The sequence below is a fragment of the Melospiza melodia genome, chromosome 1 (genome assembly GCF_035770615.1).
Source record: "Melospiza melodia melodia isolate bMelMel2 chromosome 1, bMelMel2.pri, whole genome shotgun sequence".
Classification (NCBI taxonomy): domain Eukaryota; kingdom Metazoa; phylum Chordata; class Aves; order Passeriformes; family Passerellidae; genus Melospiza; species Melospiza melodia.
The window spans coordinates 82817575-82844686 of NC_086194.1; the positions used below are offsets into that span (position 1 = coordinate 82817575).

The 27112-nt window shown below is 39.4% G+C and overlaps 1 protein-coding gene across 1 annotated transcript in view; it reads right to left on the reverse strand.

Annotated features, from left to right (window-relative positions):
• Positions 1-26682, reverse strand: part of CDKAL1 (CDK5 regulatory subunit associated protein 1 like 1) — a 388757-nt gene extending 362075 nt beyond the window's left edge. Inside the window, exons 1-4 of the mRNA XM_063159828.1 lie at positions 26629-26682; positions 24891-24928; positions 23038-23204; positions 20033-20145 (exon numbers count right to left, since the gene is read on the reverse strand). Coding sequence (XP_063015898.1) covers positions 20033-20145; positions 23038-23204 — 280 coding nt within the window. The 5' untranslated portion in view covers positions 24891-24928; positions 26629-26682. The remainder of the gene's footprint in view (positions 1-20032; positions 20146-23037; positions 23205-24890; positions 24929-26628) is intronic.
• Between the last annotated feature and the right edge of the window lie 430 nt (positions 26683-27112).

Sequence of the window (27112 nt, forward strand, 5' to 3'; positions counted from 1 at the left end):
TACATTTCTCCTGTGAATCTATGGAAATGACATTTACCAGCAAAAACCAGTATAGGATAACATCTCTTTCAGATTCAAACACAATCCATGTGCAGATGCAGCTACACTAACACAAACATTTTTATATTTGTTAACAATTCAAAATAAATTGGCGTGGTTTGGGGGATGGAATAGTCTATTTTGTTTGACTGATTTTCACAAATTTATGTTGTTTATAGGTTTCAGATTTTAAAGCACTGTTTGTTTCTCTGAACTACTTAGAGCTGAACACTTCACAGGTAACAGCTTTGGACCTATGTTCATTATAGTCTCAACAGAAGTAAAATAAATAATGTACCAATAAGGCTTTCACTCTTCAAATCTTTGAACGTGACCTCCAGTAATCATAAGGGTTATTTATTAATTTTTAACAAATGAAAATAACTAGTGGAAAGATTTCCTGCTGTCATGTTACTGTAAAAAGCAATTGATGCACCAGCACATTGATCAACTTTCTTGCCAATAATTGTCATTCCTGCAGACACAGGCATGAACCTCACTTTTGCAACATTGTAAAGTTTTGTGCTGACTGAGAAGTACTTAAGTGCCTGAACTTTACTTACAATCAAACAAAAATTAGCGTGACAATGTGTTGTCAGAGCTGCAGCTCTCTTTTAAATATATGAGTTAAAATAATTTTGCTGTAGTGTGATCAGGGATAGAATGAATAGCAACATTTAGACTATTTATCTTCTTCTGGGAGGTTTAAGAATACACATGTTAAGGAAGGGGATGCTGTGACCACAATCAAATCTCTGAAAGGCCACAATGCTGTTTACTGGAGAATGTTTCTTCTAAGATAGAATTTTGCTGTCTGACCAGAAAATCTGCAACAATTTAGACCTTCCTGAAACAAAATAACAATTTCTAAGACTAATTGCATGTATATACACAACTAGAAAACAAATGGGATCAATTTTTCAAGATACATAACAAAAACCCACATAGCACACACTGAACCATGCAGAACCTCAATGCTGTAACTGAAATGTTTTAAAATCTGTTAATAAATACTTTCACAAAGAGGAAAAAAACAAGTTAACATAATTAACTTATATAGCATTATCACAAATTTTACCTGTACATACTGTAAATAAAGAATAAAAATAGCATAAGCATTTCCATTTAAACTTGCCTGAAGATAATTACGAATGCACTCTGGCTGAACTTCAAGTATTCAGATTTTAAACATTAATTTACTTTGACTATGTGCATGTCAAAATGAAAGATTGCTGTCTGGATCCAGACATGCAGTATTAATACTGAACACGTGCATTCATTTCAGGTCAGCAGACATTCCAACTCTACTTCAGCAGGTGGTAGGAACAGCACTCTAATTAAAATCTATATTAAAAAGTTCACAATGGCCTATCTACTCTCAATAGCTTCCATACAGAAACATCAGTGCAGCTGAAAGACTTTGAGCACCTTCCCTCAAAACACAGGAATGGCCCCTCACATAAACCACCTTTCTAACCATTTCTACTCTTTCAACCTACCAGTAGATTTTTTAAGGCAGCCCAATAAAGATTTCAGCACCCATTTAAGATATTAAGAAAGGTACCAAAACAGTTCTTCAAAATAATCTCACATTTAGATATCAAAGCAATGAAAAAGTGATAAACAAAGCTCATTCCCTATTAGATATTTGTCTCTGGTCAATCACTTAATTATTGCCTTTCATAAGTGATACATCTGAGAACAGTGTAAACAAAGTCAAGGCAACCTCAGCCTGGTAAAAACAATTATTTAGTCACAGTTTTTGGGTAAATATCTATCTGTTTGGGGCTTGTTTTTTTCTAACTTAACATTTTTACATTACACTTTCAGGGTGAGGTTTTTGGTTTGTAATCAACGTATGCTATACTGAAGGCCAGAAATATTCTGACATTTGACAGTGCACCAAATTCTTCAGTTACCTTTCTTCATATAAACAATAGAGAGCACTAACTCCACACAACACCCACAGACCACTCACTCCTTGTACCTCATTGCTGCTGCTGAATGAGGTGATGGTATGACCACCAGGCTGAATGGAAGTATTCAGAATTTTATGGCAACCACAGCAAATGAACTGGGTAGGGAGATACCCAAAAACCCTGAAATGGAACATGTAAACCAAAGTTTGTTCCTCCAGTGTAACTGGTAATTGCATTAAATACCTTCCAGGAAAAGAGTGATATCAGTCTTCTAACTCAGAAGACAAATAGGTCCTTTCTCTTATTCAGATTTGAAAGCAGCTAAGGATAAGGAACTATTCTATTACTGACAGCAAAACCAGACTCTTTAATTACCATTCCCATAGACCGACTAAACCTTCCACAGGGAGCATCAAGATGATGACAATTCCAAAAATACTCTCTCTTTCTTTCAGAAACTACTTGTTTCTCTGCAGTCATACTGATGCCCCATGAAGTGTAACTTAAAGTGTGGCCTAATCCCTGTTCTCTTGAAAACCACCCATAGCATACATCCTTACACCTCCATCTTTTTACTGGCAATAAGATCAAACTGATGCAAATTGTAGCCAAGGACAAATTCAAATAATGTTGTATTCCACACAATTTACTGTATTTAATGACACTCCTGTGTGGAAGTGATTCAAATTTGAATTGCATGTGCCAGTCAAACAATATTGGATGGCACCTGCATAACAGGTGCCACTTTAGATCCATAAATTCAAATATTACAAACAACAGTGACACAAGCTTAAGCTTCTTCTCCAACAGTTGTTCATCATTAGATGCCTGTGAAGTTTTCAGCACTCAGAGGAATGGTCTTTGCCAGAGTAAGCAGTAATAAAGGAGCATTTTCCTTCCCTGGGTATAGTATCTTGTTTTTCTCATGTGTTGAACTATCCATTATACTTCCTTTTAACCCAACCAGCCCAGATACTTAGAATGTTAGTCTGTCTAGTGCAAAGCTAAAAACATATAAAAGTATATTTGACCTGCTTCTCTCTCCTAGTAAACAGAATCTTATCATACCCTTCTATTTAAAATAATTTTGGTTCCTAGCGAGAAGCATCCATTGCCAAACAGCAAGAAAGTCTATATATAATAGTTACTGACTAATGTTGCATTGACCTTTGGTTACAAATCAGCACATTTCAGTTCGACTATTTATTTACAAAACAAAACCATCATGTAACCCCTAGCATACAAGGATATACTAAGAATATTTAACATATCGTATTAAGGAAAAACTTTAATAGTCTTATTCTTTTCACAGACACAAAAAGAAATCATGTGAGAATTTTGACATCATAGATAGAATTCAGCAGAACACAGCGCTGGTTTACCAGACAAACATGTTCAGAGCTCCATCACAGAATGTTAGACTGGTGTCATTGCAGCAAGTGGTTCCTCCACCTTCTGTTTTGTCTCTTTTAGCTTATAGGATACTGCTCCGTATATAAACACAAGGTATGTATACAGAACTGGACTGAATCTGTTTCTTTTCAGACAGAAATAGCAATTTAAGAGGAGGTGGCAAGACAGTCCAATAAGCAGATCCTGTGCACTGTCAGATGCACAGACAGATCTGCAGCTGTTTACAGGATGTGTCAAGGAACTGTGTACCTGCTTCTCTGCTTTAATGGTGATGTATGAATCCACAAACAAAATTATCACACGAGGCACATCAGAAAGGCGTAGCAATTACACTTGCCAAAGCAGAACTGGAACAAGGATCGTTTTTGTCAACTTATTCATGACTAACTAAGTATGTTGTAGTAGCTCTGAACTTAAAACACAAAACCTTGAGCCCACCCAAATAATAAAATATCAACTAACAAGAAATAAAAAACATGAAAGTTGAACTGAACTTGAAATTGTATTGTCAGCCTGACCACATTACTTTCATGGTAACTTATTAACACACTTGACATGCTTACCTGTACACACAAAAACTCTGCAGAACTGTAAGGTTGACTAAACATTGAAAGGATTTATGCAATTTAAGAGAATACAAGGTTAAAACAAAACATTTGGTCCTACTGTATTAATAACTGGGTATTCATAGCATTTCAAGCTATGTATCTCCCCTAAGTGTCTTGCCTGAGTTAGGACCAGAACTCCCCATACAATGAAAGGCAAAAAAACAACACACTTGAATTCCTTACCTCCAGGGGGTGCTTCAGGAAAGCAAGTATATTTTCACTTAGCTAAGCAGACCTAACTTAGAAACTTAATTATGGGATGTATGGTAAAAACAATTTTTGAACATCTATTTTGATAGATATTTGAGCATTCCTAAGATAGTCCTTTGTTTATCATCACTTTAATGCAGCAACTAAAATGAACATTTAAACAAGGACAGAAAGTCCTATTTCAACAATTTTTTGCTTGGGGGCTTTTGACAAAGAAGCCTTTTCATTGTTTATTCCAGACTGACATTTTCGAAGACACTACTCTATTTTCAAGGTGTAACTATTAAAACATTTGTGAAACAATGCCACAGAAATTGATGCTGAAAATCAGCAGACTCTGTAGAGGTTAAAAATTCATGTTTTAGCATACAGAAAGTCATACGAGCACAGTTCCATTTAAAACACATCTTAAATCCACCTCATTCATCAGGCTTTAAATCCTTCATTTTAGGAATCTGTTTCTTGAGGATATGGTTTGCAACATAGATGGCACATGTGTTTTCAATCCTGGAATGTGTCTAAAGTAACTGGGTACAACTCAGTATCAAGTACCACACAGTTTGTTTCACAAGTCACACACTCATTGATGTTAGCAAGACATTAACTGGTTCCACACTTTCCACACATCAAAGTTATTTTTTATTTAGTTCCTGGTACCTGAAGAACATGTGACGGGGAGTAGAATTGCTTTTACAAAAAGCTGGACTGTATTAATGAAAATGAAAAAAATACAGCTATGGAAGCTTAAAACAAGGGTTTGCAAGGGCAAGAGGCTGATTAGCAGGCATTTCTGTGTCCCAGGTCTCACAAAAACAACAAATCCAACCCTAGTCCAGAGGGATTTTCAAATCATTTTCCTTTGTATATATACCAAAATTTAGAAAAATGTTTACAGTTTGCATTAATTTTTCTTTTTGTGTGTCCACTAACAGTAAGTTTGAAAAATGCAGACCTCCTTCAATTACCTTCTTGAATTACAATTTGAGCACTGATCTCTAGAAAGAAAAATAAATAATAGTCCTTCAACAGGTGGCTCTCGCAAAGAAGTAAGAACCTATAAATCAGTTCACACAAAAACATTCTTTTCCTTATAAAATCATTTTCCTGCAGAACCAAATTAACTGAGATACAGGAGGAAAGATCTCAACTTGAATCAACTACATGTTATTAATTCATCCTAGAAGCTGCCTTACTGCTTCAAACCAAAAGCTGTGAAAACCTGCAAAATAAGAAAGAGAATCATGTTAAACTAATTCTTACACATTTTAGACTGAACTACCTCAGAAGCACTGCATCATGATCAGGGATCAGCAGCTATGGATGTATTTCCTGGAGTTATGCATTGGTTTCTCAACTGAGGAAACTTTCACCTAAGACAACAGATCTTTGGTGTCCCATGATTTAAAGATACAAACATCTAACTTTTGCCATCCAACCACACACTGCAAACCAATCCAGATCACCATGACTTCAATGTCTTGACTTATATATGGCTAGAAACAACTTTTCATTTCATTGTGGTGTACAGTATTCCTAAGTCCACTTCTTCAATACAAATGAGCTATTCTCCCCAAAAACTGTGAAAAAAATTGTTCTAATAAAGCTTTTGCTGCTAAAGAAAAGCAAACTACTTTTTGCTGCTCAATATTTCCTTAGAATCTTCCTATAAGAGAAGTTGTTCTGCTAATATTTTTCTTGGGTTTTTTTTTTTTTAACTTAAGTGTTATGCCAAATATCACATTTGCCTTTTAGTATGTGCTAGGTAGCACACCTGGCACTTCAAGTACAAATTTATCAACTGATTTCAATTAGTGCCACAAAGGTGAGTCAAACTAGAAACGCTGTATACACACAATGCAAATAATCACTGATACACCTGTAGAGGTGAGATCCAAGACAGCCATCAGCAAGATCTCAGGAAGTAAATGAAGAATATACTTTAACAAATAAATCAATGTAATCATTATGTAAGAAACAACTACAGCATTCACCAACCTTATCTGTTCCCCCCCCTTCCCAAAAAAAACAAGTAAAATACACTTAAAAATGGAAAAAAAAAAATTCATACATGCACACAGAAAACATGCAGTCTGGTAACAAAAATGCCACTTTTGCACTTCACAGACCCTTTGGAGTTTGGTTGGGGGTTTTTTAATGATACATATAACAAGCTGCAGCTGAAGCAAACTTTCTTCTTTTGCTGGAAGAATCCACATCTTTAAGGGATGCAAACTTTCCTGGTGTACGTACCTGAGCCCCATGAAAATCTGCCTTGCCAAAATTTGTAAAATGTTTTTAAGCATGACAGTAAAGGAAACGGACTGCTTAGCACATTGTACCTCCCGCACAGTGAAAACCTCTTGCTAACGCTGAGCATTATGAAAAAACCTCACCCCATCCTGATTGGACACACAAAACCCTGGCTGCATCACGTTGCAAGTGACTTAGTACCACACCCAAAAAGCTTTATTTGGATATGATCTTTTCCATGAATGAACAACTACTTGTTTACTATTATATAGCACACTCGGAAACCAAAAGTCGAATTTTAGGACAGAAAAAAGTTTAAACGATTTTAAACTTTCTCAGCTAAAAAAAAAAATAAAGAGTTAATAAACCAGCATGAACATACATGGATGATGATCAATTAATAAAAATCATACAAATCCCTCTAATCTCAAAAGACTTTTACACTAATCACTGCTTCATTTCCTTTGCGACCATATTGGAAATGACAGTGGATCTCATTTTTTCCGAATAATCTTCTAGGATATTTACACAAGCCTAATGTATGCAGTGCTCCTGCATTATTAATAATTTCTGTGGGAAACGAGTGAAAATTTTACCTCACTTGCTAGGGTTTCCTCTGAACTTTTGAGTCCTTTCAAGCAATGCAAAGCAAGGCCCTGAGCCAGGAGATCATTTGTAGTGGGATCAATTAAGTGACTAAATTGAAAGTAAAATTCAACAAAATGGCATTTTTAACCTAAATGTTAATTTGAACGGTTCTCCAGAAGAGGTTCCAGCGCCCACTTCGGCGCCAGCGCGGTCACACAGCGCCATCTAGCAGTGACTCACAGTACGGCGGGTACTGTGACACCCAGCTTGACACTTCCACAAATCAAACTTTGTAAAATCCTCACTCATTTAAAGAAATTCAAAGAGTCCAGGGAAGTGAGCCGTACAATTGCTATAAACAGGCCTAAAGCTGAAGCTTTACAGACCGAATCTACACGAATCACTGCAATTCTCTTCCCATTGACCAAACTCTGGCCTCACAAAAGGGAGAAGGTGTTAAAAACATCCTTGATAGCTTATTACTTCTGCAGAAATCTTTCTACAAACGATCTGGAAAAGCTAAGTAAGCATTAGTAGAATTCTTGCTGTAATGTGGTCCTGCATAGTTCTTATTGCAAGTCTGACATCAGACTCTGATCTAATGTTTCTCCAACGTGTTACCTTCACCTATTTTAAGTGGCCAAGATTTCTCTGCTTGTCATGACTAAAACTGTTGAAACATCTCAAGTTACACACGCCAATAAATTCAGGGTTTCTAACGTACTGGGTGGGGGGAGGATCTTTTCAGGCCCCAACGAATGGCATCAAGATGGATTCTTTACCAGATCAAGTTGCACAAAATACTTGCAGAAATCTATCGCAGCACAAAACACTAAAACAAAGCATTCCAAGTCTAAAGCTCTGGTTTCACAAGCACATAATTTAACTCAGCACAAGGAAGCCTTAGTGCTAAATGAAAGACAAGCCATCTCTTGTAAGCCATCTCTTGCCCACTCAGTCCAGGTAATGCTCTGCCTCCTTTCTGCCTCAACCTCTCAATGCATATGCATAAACACGAAGATTTGCAATGAATCAAACCAAGCAACTAATATGATTTTACACTAAAATGGCCCAAAAAAAACCACCAAAAGGTGACAGAGTATTTTTGAAACCACAGTGGGGAAAAAGTAAAAGCAAATAACAGAAGTAAAAGCAAATAACAGAAGTGTGATGACAATCCTTCGCTTAGCAATTCAGAGTTAGTATTACTAAGAACAGTTATTATGAACAACAGTGGTGGCCCTAAACGAGCTGTGAAAGCAAATCCTTAAAAAAACCCCACTGTGAATCTCTGTAAATTAGCAGCATTCACTTCAGACACAGTAAAAAAACTGAAGCAGAGAAGCAAGCCATTCTGACTAGGATAGTGGACAAGCTAGCACCAAGACATCAACTTCCTCATCTTCAACAGTCTTATTCAAAAACTATTTCTTGTAAGTATTTTTCTATGGAAGTGTATTTCAGTATTTCTCATCTTAGATTAAAAAAACATTAAGTCAATTATGACAGAGTTATTCTCTAACAGAGTCTGATCAAGGTTTCCGCTGTCCTGGGACCTAAATTGGAAGGTTTCATAAACTGTATTTTGAATAAGGCAACAAAAAACCTCCCTCTTCCACATTTATCAAAATTGTACTAAATAAACACACTAATGCTAAATAAACACACTAATGTACTTGAAGATTGATGCAAATAAATAAACTGAATAATGTCCAGAGGAATGGAACAAGAAAGGTCAGAGTTCTAGAGAAGATGACCTCTGAGAGAAGCTTTTAGGAATTAGGTCTACTTAGCCTAAACACACGATGCCTATAGAGAGAATCCATAACAGCATTCAAATATTTGAAAGGCTGCTATGTAGAAGAAAAGAATCAGATGTTCTCCATACCCACTAAGAAACATACAGGCAGCTAAAGGCTTAATGTGCTAAAAGGTATAGGTCACACACCCAGAAACACTTTTCAACCAGAAAGACAGTTAATCATCCAAAAGGGGTTATGAATTCTCCATCAGTGCAGGTTTACAACACCCAGCTAAAACAAAAGGTGCTGAATGGCCCAGCCCTGGGAAGGAGAGCTCACCACGCCAGGTGCCTTTTGGCCTATGATCTTCAACAGAATGCAGCGGTCTAAGAGGAGGCTCTGTCAGCCATGAACACAAACTTACATCCTGCAGGTGGTGAGGGAAAACAGTTCCACTTAAAATTCCTCTCTCAGTCCTCCTCTGCATCAGTTTACACCCCAGAACTAAACCCCTCTTCCTGCACCTGGCAGCTGGGCTGCCTGCAGCAGGTGAGCAGCATCAGACTGAGGTGTTGATCAAAACTATGTGATTCCTTCTCAAGCCACCGAAGAGCAGAGGCAAAGTTCACAGCCCCCTCCATTTAAATGTAATTCTGCCTCAGTAAAGAGAGGAACCACTGACAACACTGAAAAGCTGCACCTGTAAAAGAACTGGCAGTCACCTACAGAAGAAGACACTCTCTTTCTTGCTCTGCTGTGTTTTTATCTGGAAAATCATGAACAGACTCACAGACAATTCTGAATATGCAAGTTTTCCAACAAGCCATTTTTAACAAAAACACACAAGTGTTGTGGCAAGAGTTTGTGAAGAAAATTTCCTTCCTTTCATTACTTTCCTGGAGTTTGGAGTTTTACGAAAAATCAAGGTAAAAAAAACCTTTAACAATCAGATTTTTCTCCTGTAAAGAAAATTCTGGTAGTGCTTTTCTTATTCTACTCTAGTGTTACAAAGAATATCTGGAACCATGAGCAATATATAAAGGTGACTGTCTTACAACTGAATGTGTTAATTTTTTTTTTTAGTAACACTTCCAAACCATATTCACTTGATATTCTCTTTCCATCACTACCAATTCTGAGAGTCAAGCTTCTAGTTAAATAACTACTGGATGCTCAAATTTACCATCATCTGATGGTCTACATCTTTACAGTCACATTTCCATTGGGAAGTTAATTTTTCAAAGCATGATAAAGACAAGCAGAAAAGTGGCGACCCATGAATAAACAAGAGAATCTCAAAAGTCAACAAGCACACTTTTACCCTTAAAACCCAGCCAACAAAAGCTGAAGGTCCAAAATGTCTAATAAAATCTGCAGTTCAAGTCTTCTGTCTTCTATTAAATCTCAAGCCAAAAAAATCACTTCTCTATACACTAGTGTCTCGTACCAATCAACAGCAATTCAGTTTTGGCACAATTAACTCCAAGTCTATTTATAGTTATCCAAGACAAAGTTCCTGCTTAACTTCTTTCTGTAAGCAAATTCCAAAGCCAGGGATTTGAGACGAGACAAAAGCTAATGTCTTCTGCTTTTAAGTCTGTTCCTCAGCCCAACACTTAATCTGCTAACTCCAACTGGTAGCACACAAAAGCTACAGGATTCACAGCAGTGAATTCAAGATTGATAGATGTGCATTTCTGTAGGCCCATCATGCCCTGGCTAAGCATGAGTGTTGGAAAGACTGCACCAGCTCAGTCAGCTTAAAGTCCCCATGGGTGCTGTTTGGCCACAACAGCTATCCCACTTTCACCAAGTGCTTGAAAATAGCACAAAAATCAAAAACTGGACAGGACGAGGCTGAAGTTGCGTATGAACAGCAGAAATAGGTTATGACAACATAAAATATTCTAACACACAGTTTTATGATGCAATGAAGTCTTTTCTTTGCACATCCTGAGATGCAGAGCAGCCTTACCACTTCTCTCAAGGTGAGAGGGCTTGCTACCTATCTAGTATTGCTGAGACCAAATAATTACTCAGTGTCTGTGAAACATTATGAGCCTGCGCATAACTCATTTGGTTTCAAATCAGGCTTTGGAGTACAGCAATGCCAGAAAAGAGCAGGACTGAATGGTTATTCCATGAGCACCATAAGGAGGATACAGGTCACATGGGAGCCTGCTCCAGCTTTGCTTCAGACAGTAGCACAACATCATTTCACTATCACAGAGCTCCCACCCTGCTGACTTAAGGGCCTCCTGGGGCACAGTTCTACTGCCCCCAGAGGTACCAGGGACAGACTGCCCTTTGACAACTTGTTTGTCTCCTCTAATTCAAACATCATTCACAATAAAAGATTTTACAAAACTAAATTTAAAATATTTAGATGGCAAAAGTAATGAAATTATACAACTCAGAGGTTTCTGAAGATAAGCTCAAGAAAATTATATGCAGTCAACATTAATGAACTAAAAAAAAAATAAGTACTTCCACAAATCTTAAGTTAAGGACAAAAAATACATAAGCTAAGTACACAGCTAGGTCCTACCCAGAGACAACTTAGGATGTTAATTCACAGCAGGTAGCATTTTCCCTCAAAAAACACATTAAATCATATCCTGTAGACTGTTTAGAATTTGCGTGAACAATTGAAAAAGCTACCTTTGGAAACTTAGGATAGCACCACAGTCGTGACAACAGTTACCAAATACTAGCCCTAACAAGCTGTTAGGCACCCAAACAATTAAATACTGATGTCCAACCTGACAATCATCTGCCTTTACACTCACAGTTTTATTTATGCTGTAGTTATGCATTTCAACAAGTAATGTTTGTTCAGTAGTCCTTACAGTTTTTAGTGTCTTGGTGAAATACACACACTGAGACAGAGTACATAAGGATATTAAAATTAAAACATTTTTAATCATTCCTCAAAGAAAATAGTATGTTGACCATTATAAGCAAACTCTCAACTAATGCTTCAAAGATAAAAGTAACTCAGCCTACCCAGACCAGCAAACATAAAGCAGAAAGTGCTTCCAAACAGAATAGTCTTCAAGAAGGTGCATTTAAACAATTACACCTTATCAATCTCATCTCCTTAAAAGAGACTCTCCAGAAGGGAAACTGAGTCCAGCCCAAAACATAACTGAAGCTAAAAAGTGGTAACTCTCAAGACAAATCAGAAGTACAAATCAGACCTTCACAATCAACAGCAAAGTTGCCAACTAAATGGGCATAAGATTGGAAGGGCAGCAAGTAACGTAAAGCAGGTTTATCCCAATGCACATGGCTGTATTTCCCAGGAGCCTAAGGCTCCAGGTGCTTCCATCCATTCCATGTTCCGATCCCAGCAGGGCAGGCCGGGCCCGGAGCAGGTTTATTCCCGTGCACACGGCTGTATTTCCCAGGCGCTCCATCCATTCCATGTTCCGATCCCAGCAGGGCAGGCCGGGCCCGGAGCAGGTTTATTCCCGTGCACATGGCTGTGTTTCCCAGGCGCTCCATCCATTCCACGTTCCGATCCCAGCAGGGCAGGCCGGGCCCGGAGCCCTCCCGGCCGGCACAGCGCAGCGCGGCACTCCTGGAGCGCTGCTGCCCCCTCTCGGCTGCTCCCGCCAAGCTCCGGCCCAGCCCCACCTCTCAAACCTTCTCCAGCTGAAAAAAGCCTCATCTAATTCATACATTACCTTATCCCAACAGTGTGTGTGTGCCTGACCACTGTATAAATATTCTTTTAGAAGGAAACCAGAAAGGTAGAGCCCAAACTCACTCATACAGCCAAGCGGGCCTGGGGAGACACAGAGCTGTATCACTTATTAAAAAAATAAAAGGCATAAATTAAAATACAGATGAGCTAAGACAGCAGCAGACACACTCCAGGGATGGGATGGGATGGGAATCGAGAGATAAAAAATGCTACATTTCATTACTTGTTCACTCAGCGACAGGACCTGTTTTAACACCTGAGAGCCACGGAATTACCTACCAGGCTTACATGAACATAACCAAAGCTGGCCATGAAGAAGGAAAAAAAATTACACCCAGTCTGAAAGTCCTTTTCTTTCTCTCTCTCTTTTTTATTCCCCTTTCTTTATTTGCTCATATCAACGAGGAAAAGCACCAAAACCAATTTGTGTCTACTATCTGTTTTAGTGCATTTTTACTGTCCCCAGCCAGCCTCCATAATCACACAGCAGTCTTTTCTCTCAGTATGCCCTCAGGCCTAAAACAGGCAGAACACAGATTAACGTTCTGTATTTGGAGACACACAACAGTTTGAGTTGTGCTACATTCAACATTCTTAAAAGTAACAAGCTAGAAAGCAACTCAGCCAGGCTTGCCTTGCCCCCAAGAGTAACTTACAGCAATTGTCATACGGAGGCATCCACATTGCAACTGACAAAAAACCATTCCCAAAATATATTAAAAGCATCTTAATGCAAAGCTGCAACCCTGGCAAGTTCAGAGAACTCTGTCCTCATTGGCAGCTAAACTTCATCCTTTCCAGCAAATGAACTGTAGTCAAACTGAAGCAAGAGCCTGCACTGAACATTAACCCTCCACCACTATTCCCCAGTCCTCCAGAGTAACAAGCACATCTTTTTCAAATGCTCCTACAAATGTTCCTGATCAAAATAAAATCCTGCTCCTACCTCTGAGGGTACATAGTCAAAACATCTCTTCAGGTTATAAAAAAAATGGTCTGTTCTCCCATTAGCTTTTATAAATCTACTATAAATTTTCCTTAAGCATGAAGAACCGTGAGACATGTGAAACTAATGTCTCTGTAGAACACCCTATAAAGCTCCTCATCATCTGGGTATGTATGCTGAACTCACTTCATCACTGCTATTTATGCTTCATTTGCTAATTGCTTAACTACCTATTACGGGGACATGTTCCACATAGGAGGATGGATGCTTCCAGGAGTTGAAATTTACCTTTCATGGTTCAATCCTTTTCAAATTCATTCTTCTGGATAACATTAAATTCAGCATTGCGCCAGAACTAAACTCCATTGCACAACCACCAGAGCATGAAGCCAATGCCTGTCACTAGAAGTAACCCTAGACATGTCCTGCATGGTTAAATTTGCCTATCTGAGCTCTCTACAAGTGTCTCTGAAGATAATGTGCACATAGGATTTATGAGGTTCTTCAGCGTGCTCCCAACTTTCAGTTGCCTGCCCTGATTGTGAAATAAAAACACTGAAAGACAAAAAGAACAAACAAAAAAGCCACTCACAGATGAATACACAATTTTAAAGAGGATAAAGACAGTACGCACTTGACACATTAAGCACTAATGGCAGTGATGCCACTATGAGAAGAAAACACTCTAGTTCTTATCTAGTTCCCCCATAAACAGGGGACACATTACCCAGTTTGAGAACTCAGAGTTCTATCCTGTAACAGAGACAACATCCTCAAAGCTGGACTCCCCACTTAACAGAAAGTTGCCCAACAGGAATAAGAAGTTGATCCTGAGGAAGCTGAGGTAGGAAAAACCCACCGCAAAGAGGTCATATATCTTGCACTGTGCTACAAGTCACAAGTGATAAGTAACAGAAGTCTAGCCACACATGGGTTAGGAAGTTTTACAGGGAACACTGGAGCAGTAATACACAGTTGCCAAAACCACAATTATACGTTAGTTTACAGAGACTTAGGGAACATGCAGTGCTGCAGATGAGTCACAGCATGATGCTGTATGAACTCCATACTGCAAGAAACCATCCCAACAATATCCAGATTCATGGTCCCCCTCACTGGCTTGTAAGACACTCTAGATTCTCTGGGAATATCTAGTCCTTCTAAAGAACTGTGAAATCTTGATCACCTACAGTTGTGCAACTCCACCTGCTACATCCCATGAGCCTCACCTGTTTTCTTCCCCACTATGTCCCATTTCACCCTCTCTCCTCATCCTCCTAACCATCTCACCATAAAAGTTTCAAATTTTAAAAAGAAGAAAACCTTCACACCCACATGCCAAGTATCCCCATACTAACTGCATGTCAGAGCACACCTTTCAAGCCTGAGCACCAAGAATCAGCACACAGAACAAACTTATGGCAAACAGCAACTCTGATCTTCTAACAGCAGGAATATGTAACGCTGCAACTGTAAAGCAATTATCTCAAGACAACAGGTACAGAAATGTTACTTCACTGCCTCGCTCAGTATCAACATCCAAAAGCTTTCACATCCAGAAAAAGGAGTCAGCTTGAATCTGAAAGAAAAATCTGTGCCAGAACAGGTATGCTTGTAACGTTATCAAGCAATGCAAAAATCATACAGGGCTGTGACTCTACGAGTTACAGACAATGGGAAAATTCTTCAGTGAGGGTACAAAACACCAGAATTTACATCTCTGTTCACTTCTCTCCATTACTCAGCTGCTTCAGAGACAATTTCATGACTGCAGTGTTGTAGAGAAAACAGAAACACTTCTCATCAACAGAAAATGAGCTGTTGTCCCCTGTGTGGGGGGTATTTTGCTTATTTAAGGACACATCATGCATATCCTACCCCTCAAGAAAGGATTGCAAATTATCTTTTCTTTCTAAATTGGAACGGCACTCAAAACCATTTGAAAAGTACAAATCCAAACACAAGGACTAAGCTTGAATTCTCTGACTAATAAGGCACTTCATGAGCAGCTAATAAAGATTTGTCTTTTAGCTTAATAAAGAATACTAAAAATACCTCACAATGAGGATGGCTCACCCCAAAAATTACACAGTAGTCACTACAATTTTACATGATACTTATGAAGGAACAGATGAGCATTATCAGCAGGGTGGAGAGCAAAAAATGGAAAGCCCAACTGCTGATTCTGAGCAACTAAAAGCATATACTGGAAACCAGCAGAGATCTTAGTCAAAATACTTCATCAACCACAATGCAGGCTGCAGAGAGCTTATTTTAATGATACAGTAACCTATTAAAGAGATCTCTACTTTAAAACAATAAAATAAATCAAAATCTAGTATTAAAATTTTATTGTGTAGTACAAAAGTACTTTTAAGACAACACTTGAAACAAAGGACCAGATACTGAAGTGATTCACAAGCCAGGAATCAATACCTGTACAGTCTTAGTAATTTTCTTTATTTTGCACTTGGATGAATAAAATAAAATTCATGCTGCAGCATGCTTTGCTGCATCTGCATGGGGATGGCCAAAGTCTAGACAAGCATGGCTTATGCAACACAATGAACATGAGACAATGCCATTAAATGCTGAAGTCCATTTTAGATTGCAGCACCTCATCTGCTTTTCAACAGCAGACTCTTTCCTTTTACACCTGTCTTCTTTTAACATGAGGTCTTAAGGAGATCATTCCTTCTTCCTTGTCTTCTTCCTTCTTTCTTCTACTCAAATGTGCTGTTTAAGCAGATGGAGAGTCTTAATGATACCTCAGTTATATCCACTGGTAAGCAAAACTGACACGTGTTTAGAAAATTAACAAGTAGAAGAGGCAAAAAACCCCAGATAATTTCTTTAACAGGATTTCAAAATATTATTCAGTACTTGCTTTAGAGAAATACTTAAATTCTCTGCATAGGGAGTTACAGAGGTGTAAGACATATAACTTGGACTATGAACAGTAAGAATTGCCAAGTCTCACTGATCCAAGTCCTGCCAACTAAACACAATAATGGAGTGAACTCTACACAGCCAGCAACTTTGCATCCAACACACTTGGAGAAGAAATCTCTGAGACAGTGAATAGGATGCCTGAACTAATTTCAGATTAATTTAAAACTGCACAAGTAAAGCTAAAGGTCTGTAACATAACCCACTTTCTAAGTGCTTCATCAAAGCTTAGCCCACTGACTTAGCAGAAACAATTCTTGTTTGCTGAATCCCATGCTAGGTGAGGAGTATGTTCTGTGCTAGCATTTATTTCTAAAATCCATGAAAATGTAGTGCAGATAAACTGTGACTGGTTTAGCCTCACTGAATGTTTAATAGCAGTTTTTACTTCGTCTCCATCAAGGAAAAAGTTAGTGTTTATTTTTCTGGTATTTCTAAGTTACTAGCAATGCTTTTCTTACCCCCAGCATGTCTTACAATGGCTGAGGAGGGAATGCTTTGGACCTGAACAGGCCTGAGTCAGAAGCAACCTGTAGGAAATAACAAGAATACTTAATGTCTTGGTCCACCAACATGCATTCAAAGCTGGGCCAAAACCCATTAATTCCACAGAACTAGAAACACAGAGATGTCAACGTAAGTGAACAGAACTGCCCACTTGAGAAGTCAAAGCATTCTATGTCTGACTACACATGTGCAGTTCCATTTTTCAGAGAGAAAGTGAGCTACATGGCAAACAAGTCCCTTCCAAACAAAAATCTTGCTCACAATATTTGAAAGCTCCCAGCTCGCCCACTTCCTGTTTTTCACAGCAGGCATTACAGGCAGTCTGCACCATGAGAGTTTCTTCCTCCAGGGCGTATCTCACAGGGAGCACTCCAGCAGGTCTGCAGGCATGTCTAAACTATACAGCAAGTCATGCTGCCAAGAAACCAAAACCAGTTTTAGAACCAGTAAAGCCACCATCAGCTACACTGTTTTCAGAATATGAACAACTACCCATGGTACAGCCCTACATTGACAGCAACTGGTCCACACATTTCTGTGTGGCTCAGGCTTATAAAAGAGCTTTGTGTTCCCATAGGATGGTATGCAAGATTTGTTCAGAATGCTGCCCACCTTCACACTGTAAAAGCAGATACAAAAATAGGTTCAGCTCTTCTGCTGGTTTCCCTTTGCCTATTTTTAAGCTGATGCAGTCCCTGACTTTAATCATCGTTGCTGTTATTGCAGTATATGTATACTGCTGATTCACACTCTGGTCTCTCCCCAGACAGAGGCAATCTTTGCTGTGAAAAGTACAGCCCTCAGTTTTCACCTTTGGATATAGACACTCCTGGAAGCAACAAAGGGGGCTTGTACAGAAAGAACATTTTTGAAACACATGAAAAGCAAGGAGGACATTATATCCATGTTCAGTTTCAGATAAGTCAACCTGTAAGGCAGGTTGCATTGTTACAACTGCCAGTCAGCAACAGGAATCTGTCTGATGCTGCTTTTCTTCCCTCTATATTTTTTTCCAATCTTGCAATTAGACAGAAGACACTTCAGTGCTTGACTCCTTTATAACGGAGTAAAAACTGCAAGAAAAGCTCATATCTTGTTTTCTAAAGCCAGAACTTTATTCCAGCATCTTTTCAGGAAATGTTGTCTCATAAGCTTAGGAACATGTAGGGAATAGGTTAATCCAAACACTTTCAATTCATAGCTGTCCAAGACACTGTGACAACAGCCAATCTTTCATCTTAGTGAGTATTTCTATCTTTTCCCCAAGATTATAACAGTTTATGTAAAACTAACAAATTCTGGCAACACAGGGATTGATTTACAAAATACCTCTTACAAAATATTTTCTTCTTAATTTTGCATACCGTAAACAATATTAAGTTTAATTTCAAGAAATGTTTGACATTTGGATCATTTAAGCAACAGTTACTGAGTAGCTGCTTTACTGTACAGGACAAAAATATTAAATCCCTATTTAACATCCTATCTGAACTTCCCAGATGACTAAATATAAAAAAAGCCAAACATGCCTTCTTAAGAACAGATTGACAAGAATTACTTAATTTCAAAAGAAGAAACTCCACTGTGTAATTTCTGCCTATCGCCTAGCATTGAGGCTTTTTTGTTTGTTCCATTTAATGCATGTACACACATGAACATGAACTAAATCAAGACTTAGATTTAATTACACTAGAAAGTAGTGGTCAGTTTCACATAAAACTACCAAAATTACTCTCTCAGCAACTGCAACTTTTATTAGGTTTTTAGTTCTCAGTTTCAGATTCCAGATGTAGACTTATTTCTATTCCAAAGTTATTAACAGTTAATTTTCTAAAAATATAAGGTATCAAAAATTTAACATAGTTCGTTCCTTCACTGCACTCCCATCCTCCCTGCATCTCTCCTAGTAAAATTCCAAAAGCACAGCACAGTCATCTGAATTTTGACAAGCCAAAAGCAGCTTCTGGAATAATATGCATTAGAATGACAAAGGTAAAGAGGAATTAAATTTTTAAAAGCCATAAAGAGAACATATTTGCAATCTTATACAAACAGCTGCCACAAATAAGGGGTTTTGGACCAGCACTCCACTTCCACTCTGTGGAAAGAGCATACCTACTCCAGAGTTGTACTGCTAATTAAATAATCACCTGGGTTCCCTAAAGTAGTTCAGCACTTTAATAGCTTAGTGTCTTATTTCTACATAAGAAAGATCAGCAGCAATAAAGGAAAATTAGATGCAACTGTTTAATGGTATCATGACCATCATGATTCATGTGAAAATCAGGAAATCATTCTGTGAAATCAGTATTGTTCTTAGAAAAATGTCAGGACAGACAACTTTGTAGTCTTTCACTATACAAGTGTAGGTACAAGACACACCTGAACTTGAATTAATTAATAAAATTTAAGTTTCTATTTTAACTAGTCAAAAGTTATACAAAAATATTCAGATAATACTTGTATATTGAAACATGGTATTAATCCAACTTTCAACTTTTCTGTCAGCATATTTTGCATTAAGTAGATGAAATGTGGTCAGCATAAGCAAAAGTTTGGAGGTATTTTTAGGCTTGGGAAAGCAGAACAAGATGATGGAGAGATATTTTAAAATACTTGGAAGGGAAAGAGAAATAGCATTCTCAGCTCTTTGGAACCTATGAGGTACAATCCTGTTATCACCCCACCTCTATCACACTGATCATCCCTCCTGAAAGAACATTTACCTGGAGTAGAGCACCTCTGCTCCAATGCAAACACACACATCACCAAGTGAAAACACTGCCTCTCTCCCTCTTTCCCTTGGGTTCCAGCAATTACAAATAAAAACCAAGAATTAACATATTTTCCATCCACTATTACGAAAATGTTTCAATTCAGTTTAGCAAGTAAAATGTGAAAAAAAGGCACTGAATTGCATCTATCTGATGTCTGCCCTGTCAAGAAAATATAACCATTCTGAAAGTACTTATTCTGTAATCATTCTGCTTAATGCCAGGAAAACACTTTACCTCCTCACCTTCAGATCAGAAAGGGATCAGAAAGGGATTTTTAAAAGCATAATTAAGACTGAAAACATTTGATGACAGCTTGGCAGCTCTGAACATTCACCCCAGAATGGATGTTCACCCAGGGCTCACTCATACTGTTACCTGTAATTTTGTATCCATATGCAGCCAGCTGTCCAGCCATGTATTCACCATCCGAATTATTGTGAGAACATCCCCATGTACGAATCCAGATTTTCTGAACACCAGGAATAATGCTGTCAAGTAAAAACAAATAAGAAATGCAAGTTAAATGATGAACAAGCTTCCCTGTTAAGCCCACTGAACTGACTGAATGAATTGTAATTCTTCAAACATGAAATAAGCAATGCAAACAGTAAGGACTCCAAAACAGCTGAGGAAAAACAGTAATGATGTGATTTTAGTGTAATGGGTATTAGGCCTTGCTGGGATAGAGTAACAGAAACCACTGTAGGGCTGTGTTCTGTGTTTGTGACTGGAACAGTGTTAACACACCGGTGGTTTCAGCTGTCATTGAACAGTGCTTGCTTGTTTCCCACTGTGCTCCATCCCGCCACAAGCAGGCTGCAGATGGACAACAGGTTGGGAGGAACATGGGCAGAATAGCTGACACACAGGATAGTTCATTTCAGATGACATCATGTTCAGCAATAAAAGCTGTGCCTTTGGTCTTTCCAAAATAACCACTGTTCTGAGACTGGTTGGGTACCAGTCTGCTTGTGGGAGGTGGCGAATGGCTGCTTTTGCATCACTTGGGGTTTTTCCCTGCTCCTTCCTTCTTTCACTTTATCTGTCTTCATCTCAACCCACAAGTTTTCTCACTTTCACTCTTCCAGTTCTCTCCCTTGTGGTAGAGTCAATCCACCACAACTAGCAAGAAAAGAGATAGAAAAGAGTTTCAGCATGGAGAAGGTGCAGGAGCTGTAGGGTAACAACAGAATCAGTGCATCGCAGTTATGTTAAAGCAATAACAAAAACCCCAACAAAACACAAACACAAAAAAAATCCCAAATTTAAACTCCCCAAAGTTCTCAAAATTATCGTACCATGTAACAAGTAACCTTCAAGTGACAGCACTGAAATTAGGCCACCAGCAAACAAACTGCAACCTTTTGATATTACAACATGCATACAGTTCCCTCCACACAAGCCAGCTCTATAAATTAACCTGATGGCCACCAGCCACACGAACAGCAGAAAGCCCCCATCCCAACCTTTCCGGGCTACAGAAGCAGCATGGCAGACAGGCAGTGGGCAGCTAGCATATACAAGGCTCCAAAAACCAACAAAAAGTTCTGTAAGAAGCTCTCATTGAAATTCCTGGGATAACTGCCAATGAGCTAAAGATGCCAGTACAAGAACACCACACATCCTGGAACACAATACTGTGCCCTGCCTACAGCTTTTTTTTTCCTCCCCCTCCCCCTCCACGCTTCTTTTTTAACAGACACTTCCCCTAGCTAAAAATAGAAATTTGTTGATGGAACATTAATGATCATTAACGGCAAACACAGGGTATTTAGACTTCCTGCTGTCTAAACAACACATGTTCAATGTGCTTTCTTGAGTACAAAACACTGGAACACTGAAGCCTGCTAGCGAATATATAGTACCTGAACACTTTGGGCATGAACTACTTGTGTGAAGTATCTACAGAGCACCAGCTCAGTTTCCCTACACTCCTGGCAGACTGGGGCCAATGCACCTTTAGGGGTATGCAGATAAAAATGCGTTGTTATGCTTATAAAAATCTCTTTTCAACATCAGTGAAAACCCAGAATTTTATTTCTCCACAGGAAATTAAATTTTCATACACAATTTATTTTCATTTTTATCATCTAGGGAAATTTTATGCACCAACTTGAAACTAATGTTTGAAAAAAAAAAAAAAAAAAGAAAAAAAACATAGATCTTGGATCTGCAGTAGAAACTAAAATCAATAACTGAGCTGACCTATACTCTAATCAATTCCACTGCAGCAAAAAGTTGATTCTGTTCTTATGAAAATCACAAGTAGGAAAAACACAAAGATCCATTTCGTGCTTACTGCATACTATTTCCACTGAAATAAAACAGCAAGTTCAAAAGAAATTTCACTATGTCACTTGCAGGATGTACACACAAGTACAGCCTCTCCACATCCCAGGATGCAGGAAACGGGTTTAAAGACTGAAGCAAGGCTGATGTACCCTTCATGAAAGGAGACTGGGACAGAGAATACACAGTTCAGCACACTGAGCATACACAAGTCCCTGGGCCCTGGCAGGATGCACCCACAACAGAGACAGGGACATACTGGAGACAGTCCAGCAAAGGGCCATAAAGACCATGAAGGGACTGGAACACGGCTCATAACAGAAACAGCTCAGAGTGCTGGGACTGCTCTGCCTGGAGAAGGCTCAGGATGATCTCATCAAAGTACATAAATACCTGAAGGGAGAGTGCAAAGAAGGCACAGCCAGGATTTTTTTCAGTGGTGCCCAGTGACAGGACCAGAGGCAACAGGCACAAACTGAAACATGGGAGGTTCCCTCTTAGCACCTTTTTACTCTAAGAATGACCAAGAACTGGCACAGGTTACTCGGGGAGACTGCAGAATCTCCATCTCCTTGAGATACTCAAAAACTACCTGGTCAGAGTCCTGCCAACTGCTTTTTTATGGCAGTGCTCAAGCAGTGGGTTTGGAAAAGATAACCTTCCAACCCCAACCTTTTTGCACCTCTCAGGATTTTGTTCCTATTGCTCATTTCACAAGTCAAAAGGCTACTCCAGAACTGTATTTTGAAAAGCTCAGATTATATTTAGGTAATTAAGATTAAACAGACAATTTTTCAGAAATCCTTTACACATAAAAGCATAACAGAACCATTTTTCCAGTCTGATAATTCCATTCATCAACATCTCAGCAATAATTGATTTCCACAGAAAATCTGTCTAGGAAAAGGAATTTGCTTAAGATTTATTATTTATTCTCTCTACATTCTATGCAGACTATTTTACTCATTTTTATCTTGTACACAGATTTCACTTTAAGATATAACACAAACTTCCACCTTATTTTTAAAATCTGAAAAGTGCAATAGGAGACACAAGAAAAGCACCAACTCAGGGTCAGTGTAAGACTTTACCTGTCACTGGGGGGCTCATCATCTGTCTGAGCATTCTTCTGGGAGTTGCGTTTCCGCACTTTGGGAAAAACATTCCTTCTCACAAACTGCCGATCGTGCGGCTTCAAATCCTCTGCTGACACAATGTCTTCAATATCCTCAAGCACTGACTCACAGGCAGCAGGCATCTTCAGGAAGTGTTGGGAGAAGATTGGCATTAGGAAAGCATCTGAATACCAAACCGAGGCCTTGTACCTACTGCACATTTCCCATAAGGAAAAGTCAGATGCATCCCTAAGGATATGTGCGATGTATCACGCACATGAGGGATACTGAGTACACAGAAACAATTCACTACCAGAGAAATTTCCTGAATGCCCTCTTCCCCCAGTACCTCAAACACAGGCAGGGAGAAAGTCACAAACCATACACATTCTTCAGAGCTTATTTAACATAATATTATAATAATTTAATGATATAATGATAATCTAATAATAATTTAATTATATAAATCATCTGTTCCTTGTCATCTCCTAACTCAAACCCCCTTCACCTCCTCTGACACGACACATTCAAGATACAGGTCTTTTTCATCATGTCAGCATCATGATAAAATAGTGAGCTCCTGTCATATGATGGATGTACTTCCACTCACATCACAGAAAAAGAACAAAAAACACAGAACCCAAGTGACTGCTCCAGAGCCCCTTCTGGCTCTCTTATCTGTGTGTGGACACTAACAAAGCATGTTTTCACAGTGCTTCTGAAAACAAACCAAACTATTCCTAGAATTCCTGATCCCACATGGCTTTCATCTGAATTAGCTCATTCACTGGGACTGTAAAATAAAAATTTCTGTTTTCAGGTACAGAATGTTAAATAACTATACCTAACTAATAAAATATATATATACTATAATCTGTAATAGAAATACATATTAAATCTACTAATCTACTAATAGAAATATACATTAAAAGATTGCTAATATCTAATTATATTTTTCACGAGAAACTAAAGATATATGTATCTCCCAGCAGATGCAAAAATCCAGATCAGTTTTCAGGAATCAAAAAAAAGCCATTTGCTAGAAAAGTCTATAAAAAAAGCCAGTGCATTAATTACACAGCACACTGTGCTGTAACTCCCAGTTAGAATAAAGTCTGAAGTGCCATTGGAAACTCAGGTGTTTTACATAAGCCAACAGCCTACTAAGGAAATCATACAAGGGTATTTCACAGTTTACAGGGAAAATACAACGCTTTCCTAAGTGACCATGAAGAACAAAAAACCAAGGCTTTAATGTCTTTAAACTTATACTTCAGTAACTGAAGATTTGCTACTGGCATAAAAACACTTCCAGATGTTGCAAATGAATTATTGAAGAACATAAAAAGTTGAACACCCGTGCACTTTCCAATCAATCTTGCAAAATATACTTCAAAATAAAACTTCATGTAAGCTGAACCATCACACATCTGCATTTAACTTCAAAAGGAACAGAATGATGTCACAAAGAGGATGCATCTGCCCAAGCTACTTAGGCACTTAGCATTCTTCTAGATAAAAAAAAAAAAAAACAGGATCTATACAATAGTGCAGCAAAAGATGAAAATAAACATTTGTGAAAAGTCTAGCAATAAAGAATATGAGAGAAAAGTGGCATCTCTTATGTCTAACTTATACCACTGAGAATATGTACAAATAAGTAAAGTTCAAATCACTGTCTGGAAGGGAATAAAAAGTTTTGAGTTGTCATTTTTTCCTCTCTTACAGAAAAATACCCAATATAATGGAGCACAGCTGGAAAAACAAATCAGCTTAGCTTATTTCAGTGACCCATGGAACAAAGAACACAGCCAAACTAAAATTCCTACCTTTTTAAGCAAGGTATAAATCCTCTTGGACAGTAAACCTGAGGGGTGGGGGAATAAGGAAGAGGAAAAGGAAAAAAGATATGGCATGAAAAAGCAGAACTAGCAGACAGAAAGTCATGAATTCATGTTATTGTCCAACAAGAACTCATCCTCCCTTTGCAGAAATACATTCCTTGCTCAGTTTGACCTCATGTGGAGCTGGTACACACTGGCTGGCTGGCTGGCAAGGTGGAAGAGTTCCCACGTTTTCCCTGTCTCCTGAGCAGTGGCACTGTTCTTTTTATCCTTCTTCTATAGTCTTTTTTGTTGTCTAAGTCAGATGTACTTAAGTTATCTCAGACTTCCTCCAGATTTTCTCTTCAATCAGTTTAAAATTTTGAACAAAAGAAGGGAGAAAAATTAACAGCAAATTTTAGTTCAAGTCATTCACATTTTTTTTTAATTAAAACATTTTGGAACTTATGTTTAAACAGATTACTTGACATCTGCACTAGTTCCATATGCATGCATGAGATCTCCTTCACAAGGAAAAAATAAAAATAAAGATGAATTCCTGCAGCTATTCCGGCAGAGGGACTGAAATAAGAAGTGATAACAAAATTAGAAGTTAATGTGTTCTTCTCATACAGCCCAGCTGCACCTACGGAACTCTACATTTTTCTATCAAAAACATTAGTGAGCAAATAAAAACCTAGAGTTGTTTCAACATCTTGTCACAACCAAAACTTCCAGTGTGCCAATCTGGTTTGGCCACCCCTGCTCAACCTCCTCGCACATTCAAACGGGGAACTCCCACGCAGGTGGAAGAGGGCTGCTCCTTTCAGCTATTTACCAACACGTGTCTCCGGTGAAGCCCCGCGATTTTATTCCCGGCCCCACACAGAGCAGAAGAAAACTGCAGCGTTAATACACAGAGACCGAGTTTAGAGCATATACATATGTTTTATGTGTGTGTGTCCATATATATGTGCACATCACAGAACGATGGAATTGCTGGCGTTGGAAGGGAGCTCCAGAGATCACCCAGCCCTGCCACGGCCGGGCCACCTGGAGCAGGTTACAAGGGAATGTCCCCACGCGGGTTTTGAACGTGTCCAGAGAGGGAGACGCCACAAGCTCCCTGGGCAGCCTGTTCCAGTGCCCGGCCACCCTCAATGTAAAGTTCTTCTTCCTGCTAAAGCGAAACTTCCTGCCTTTTAGTTCATGGCCGCTGCTCCTCGTCCTGTCACTGGGCACCTGAAGAGTCCGCCTCTGAGATATTTACACGCATTCATGAGATCCCCGCTCAGCATTCTGTTCTCCAGACTAAACAGACCTGGTTCCCGCAGTCTCTCCTCATACACATAAATATGTGTACACACACACACACACACACATATATATATATATATAAACACACACACAAGAGCGGCCCACGGGCGAGGGGCAGCCTGGCCCACGCACTTCCCGGAGCCCGGCTGGGCTCGGCTCCCCCAGCCCGCCGAGGGTACCCCACCATCCCCGAGCTGCATCCCGGCCCCTCCGCAGATTCCCGCCCGGACGTTCGTCTCCTCCCCCCGAATTTAACGCGCAGCCCGGGAGGGCCGCACAGGGGACGGGAGCATGGCGCGGGCAGGAGAAGGGCGGCTCGGCCAGGCCGCCACAGCCAGGCAGGGGAGGGAAGGACGGGACAGGACGGGGGAAGCGGGGAGGGACGGAGGGCAAGGGGGCCGGGGCCCGGCCCGAGCCCGACACTCACCCGCGCCTCACCCGGGCTCCGCCATCGCGCCCCGCCCCGAGGCCTCGCGCGCGCAGCGGCGCCAGGACGGCGGCCGGCGGGGGCCACAACAGCGCGGAGAGCGCGGCGCCGCCGCTTCGCCGCTGAGAGCGCGGTCTCCCAGAGCCTCGGAATTTCATCTTCGTTTTCATCGGAAAACAGCAATCCCAGCAATACCTATCTGCGATGCTGATGTGTCTGATCCAAATGGGTGATGAGCTATTCCATCCTTTTCTGGCCACAACGCCCTTTTTTTTATTCTTATTTTTATTTTTCAGTGTTTATTTCCTCAAAATACAATGTTAGTGGCAGGTTTCTACCAATAAAAAATATTGGACAAAATATTTAGTATCAGATGGCTGAAGTTTCTGGCACTGTTTTTCTCCAAACTTTTCTGTTTGATGTTTATGGTTGTTGGATGGCTGAAGGTAAAGCTCTGAGCAGATCAAGCGTGCAGTGTCCCTGC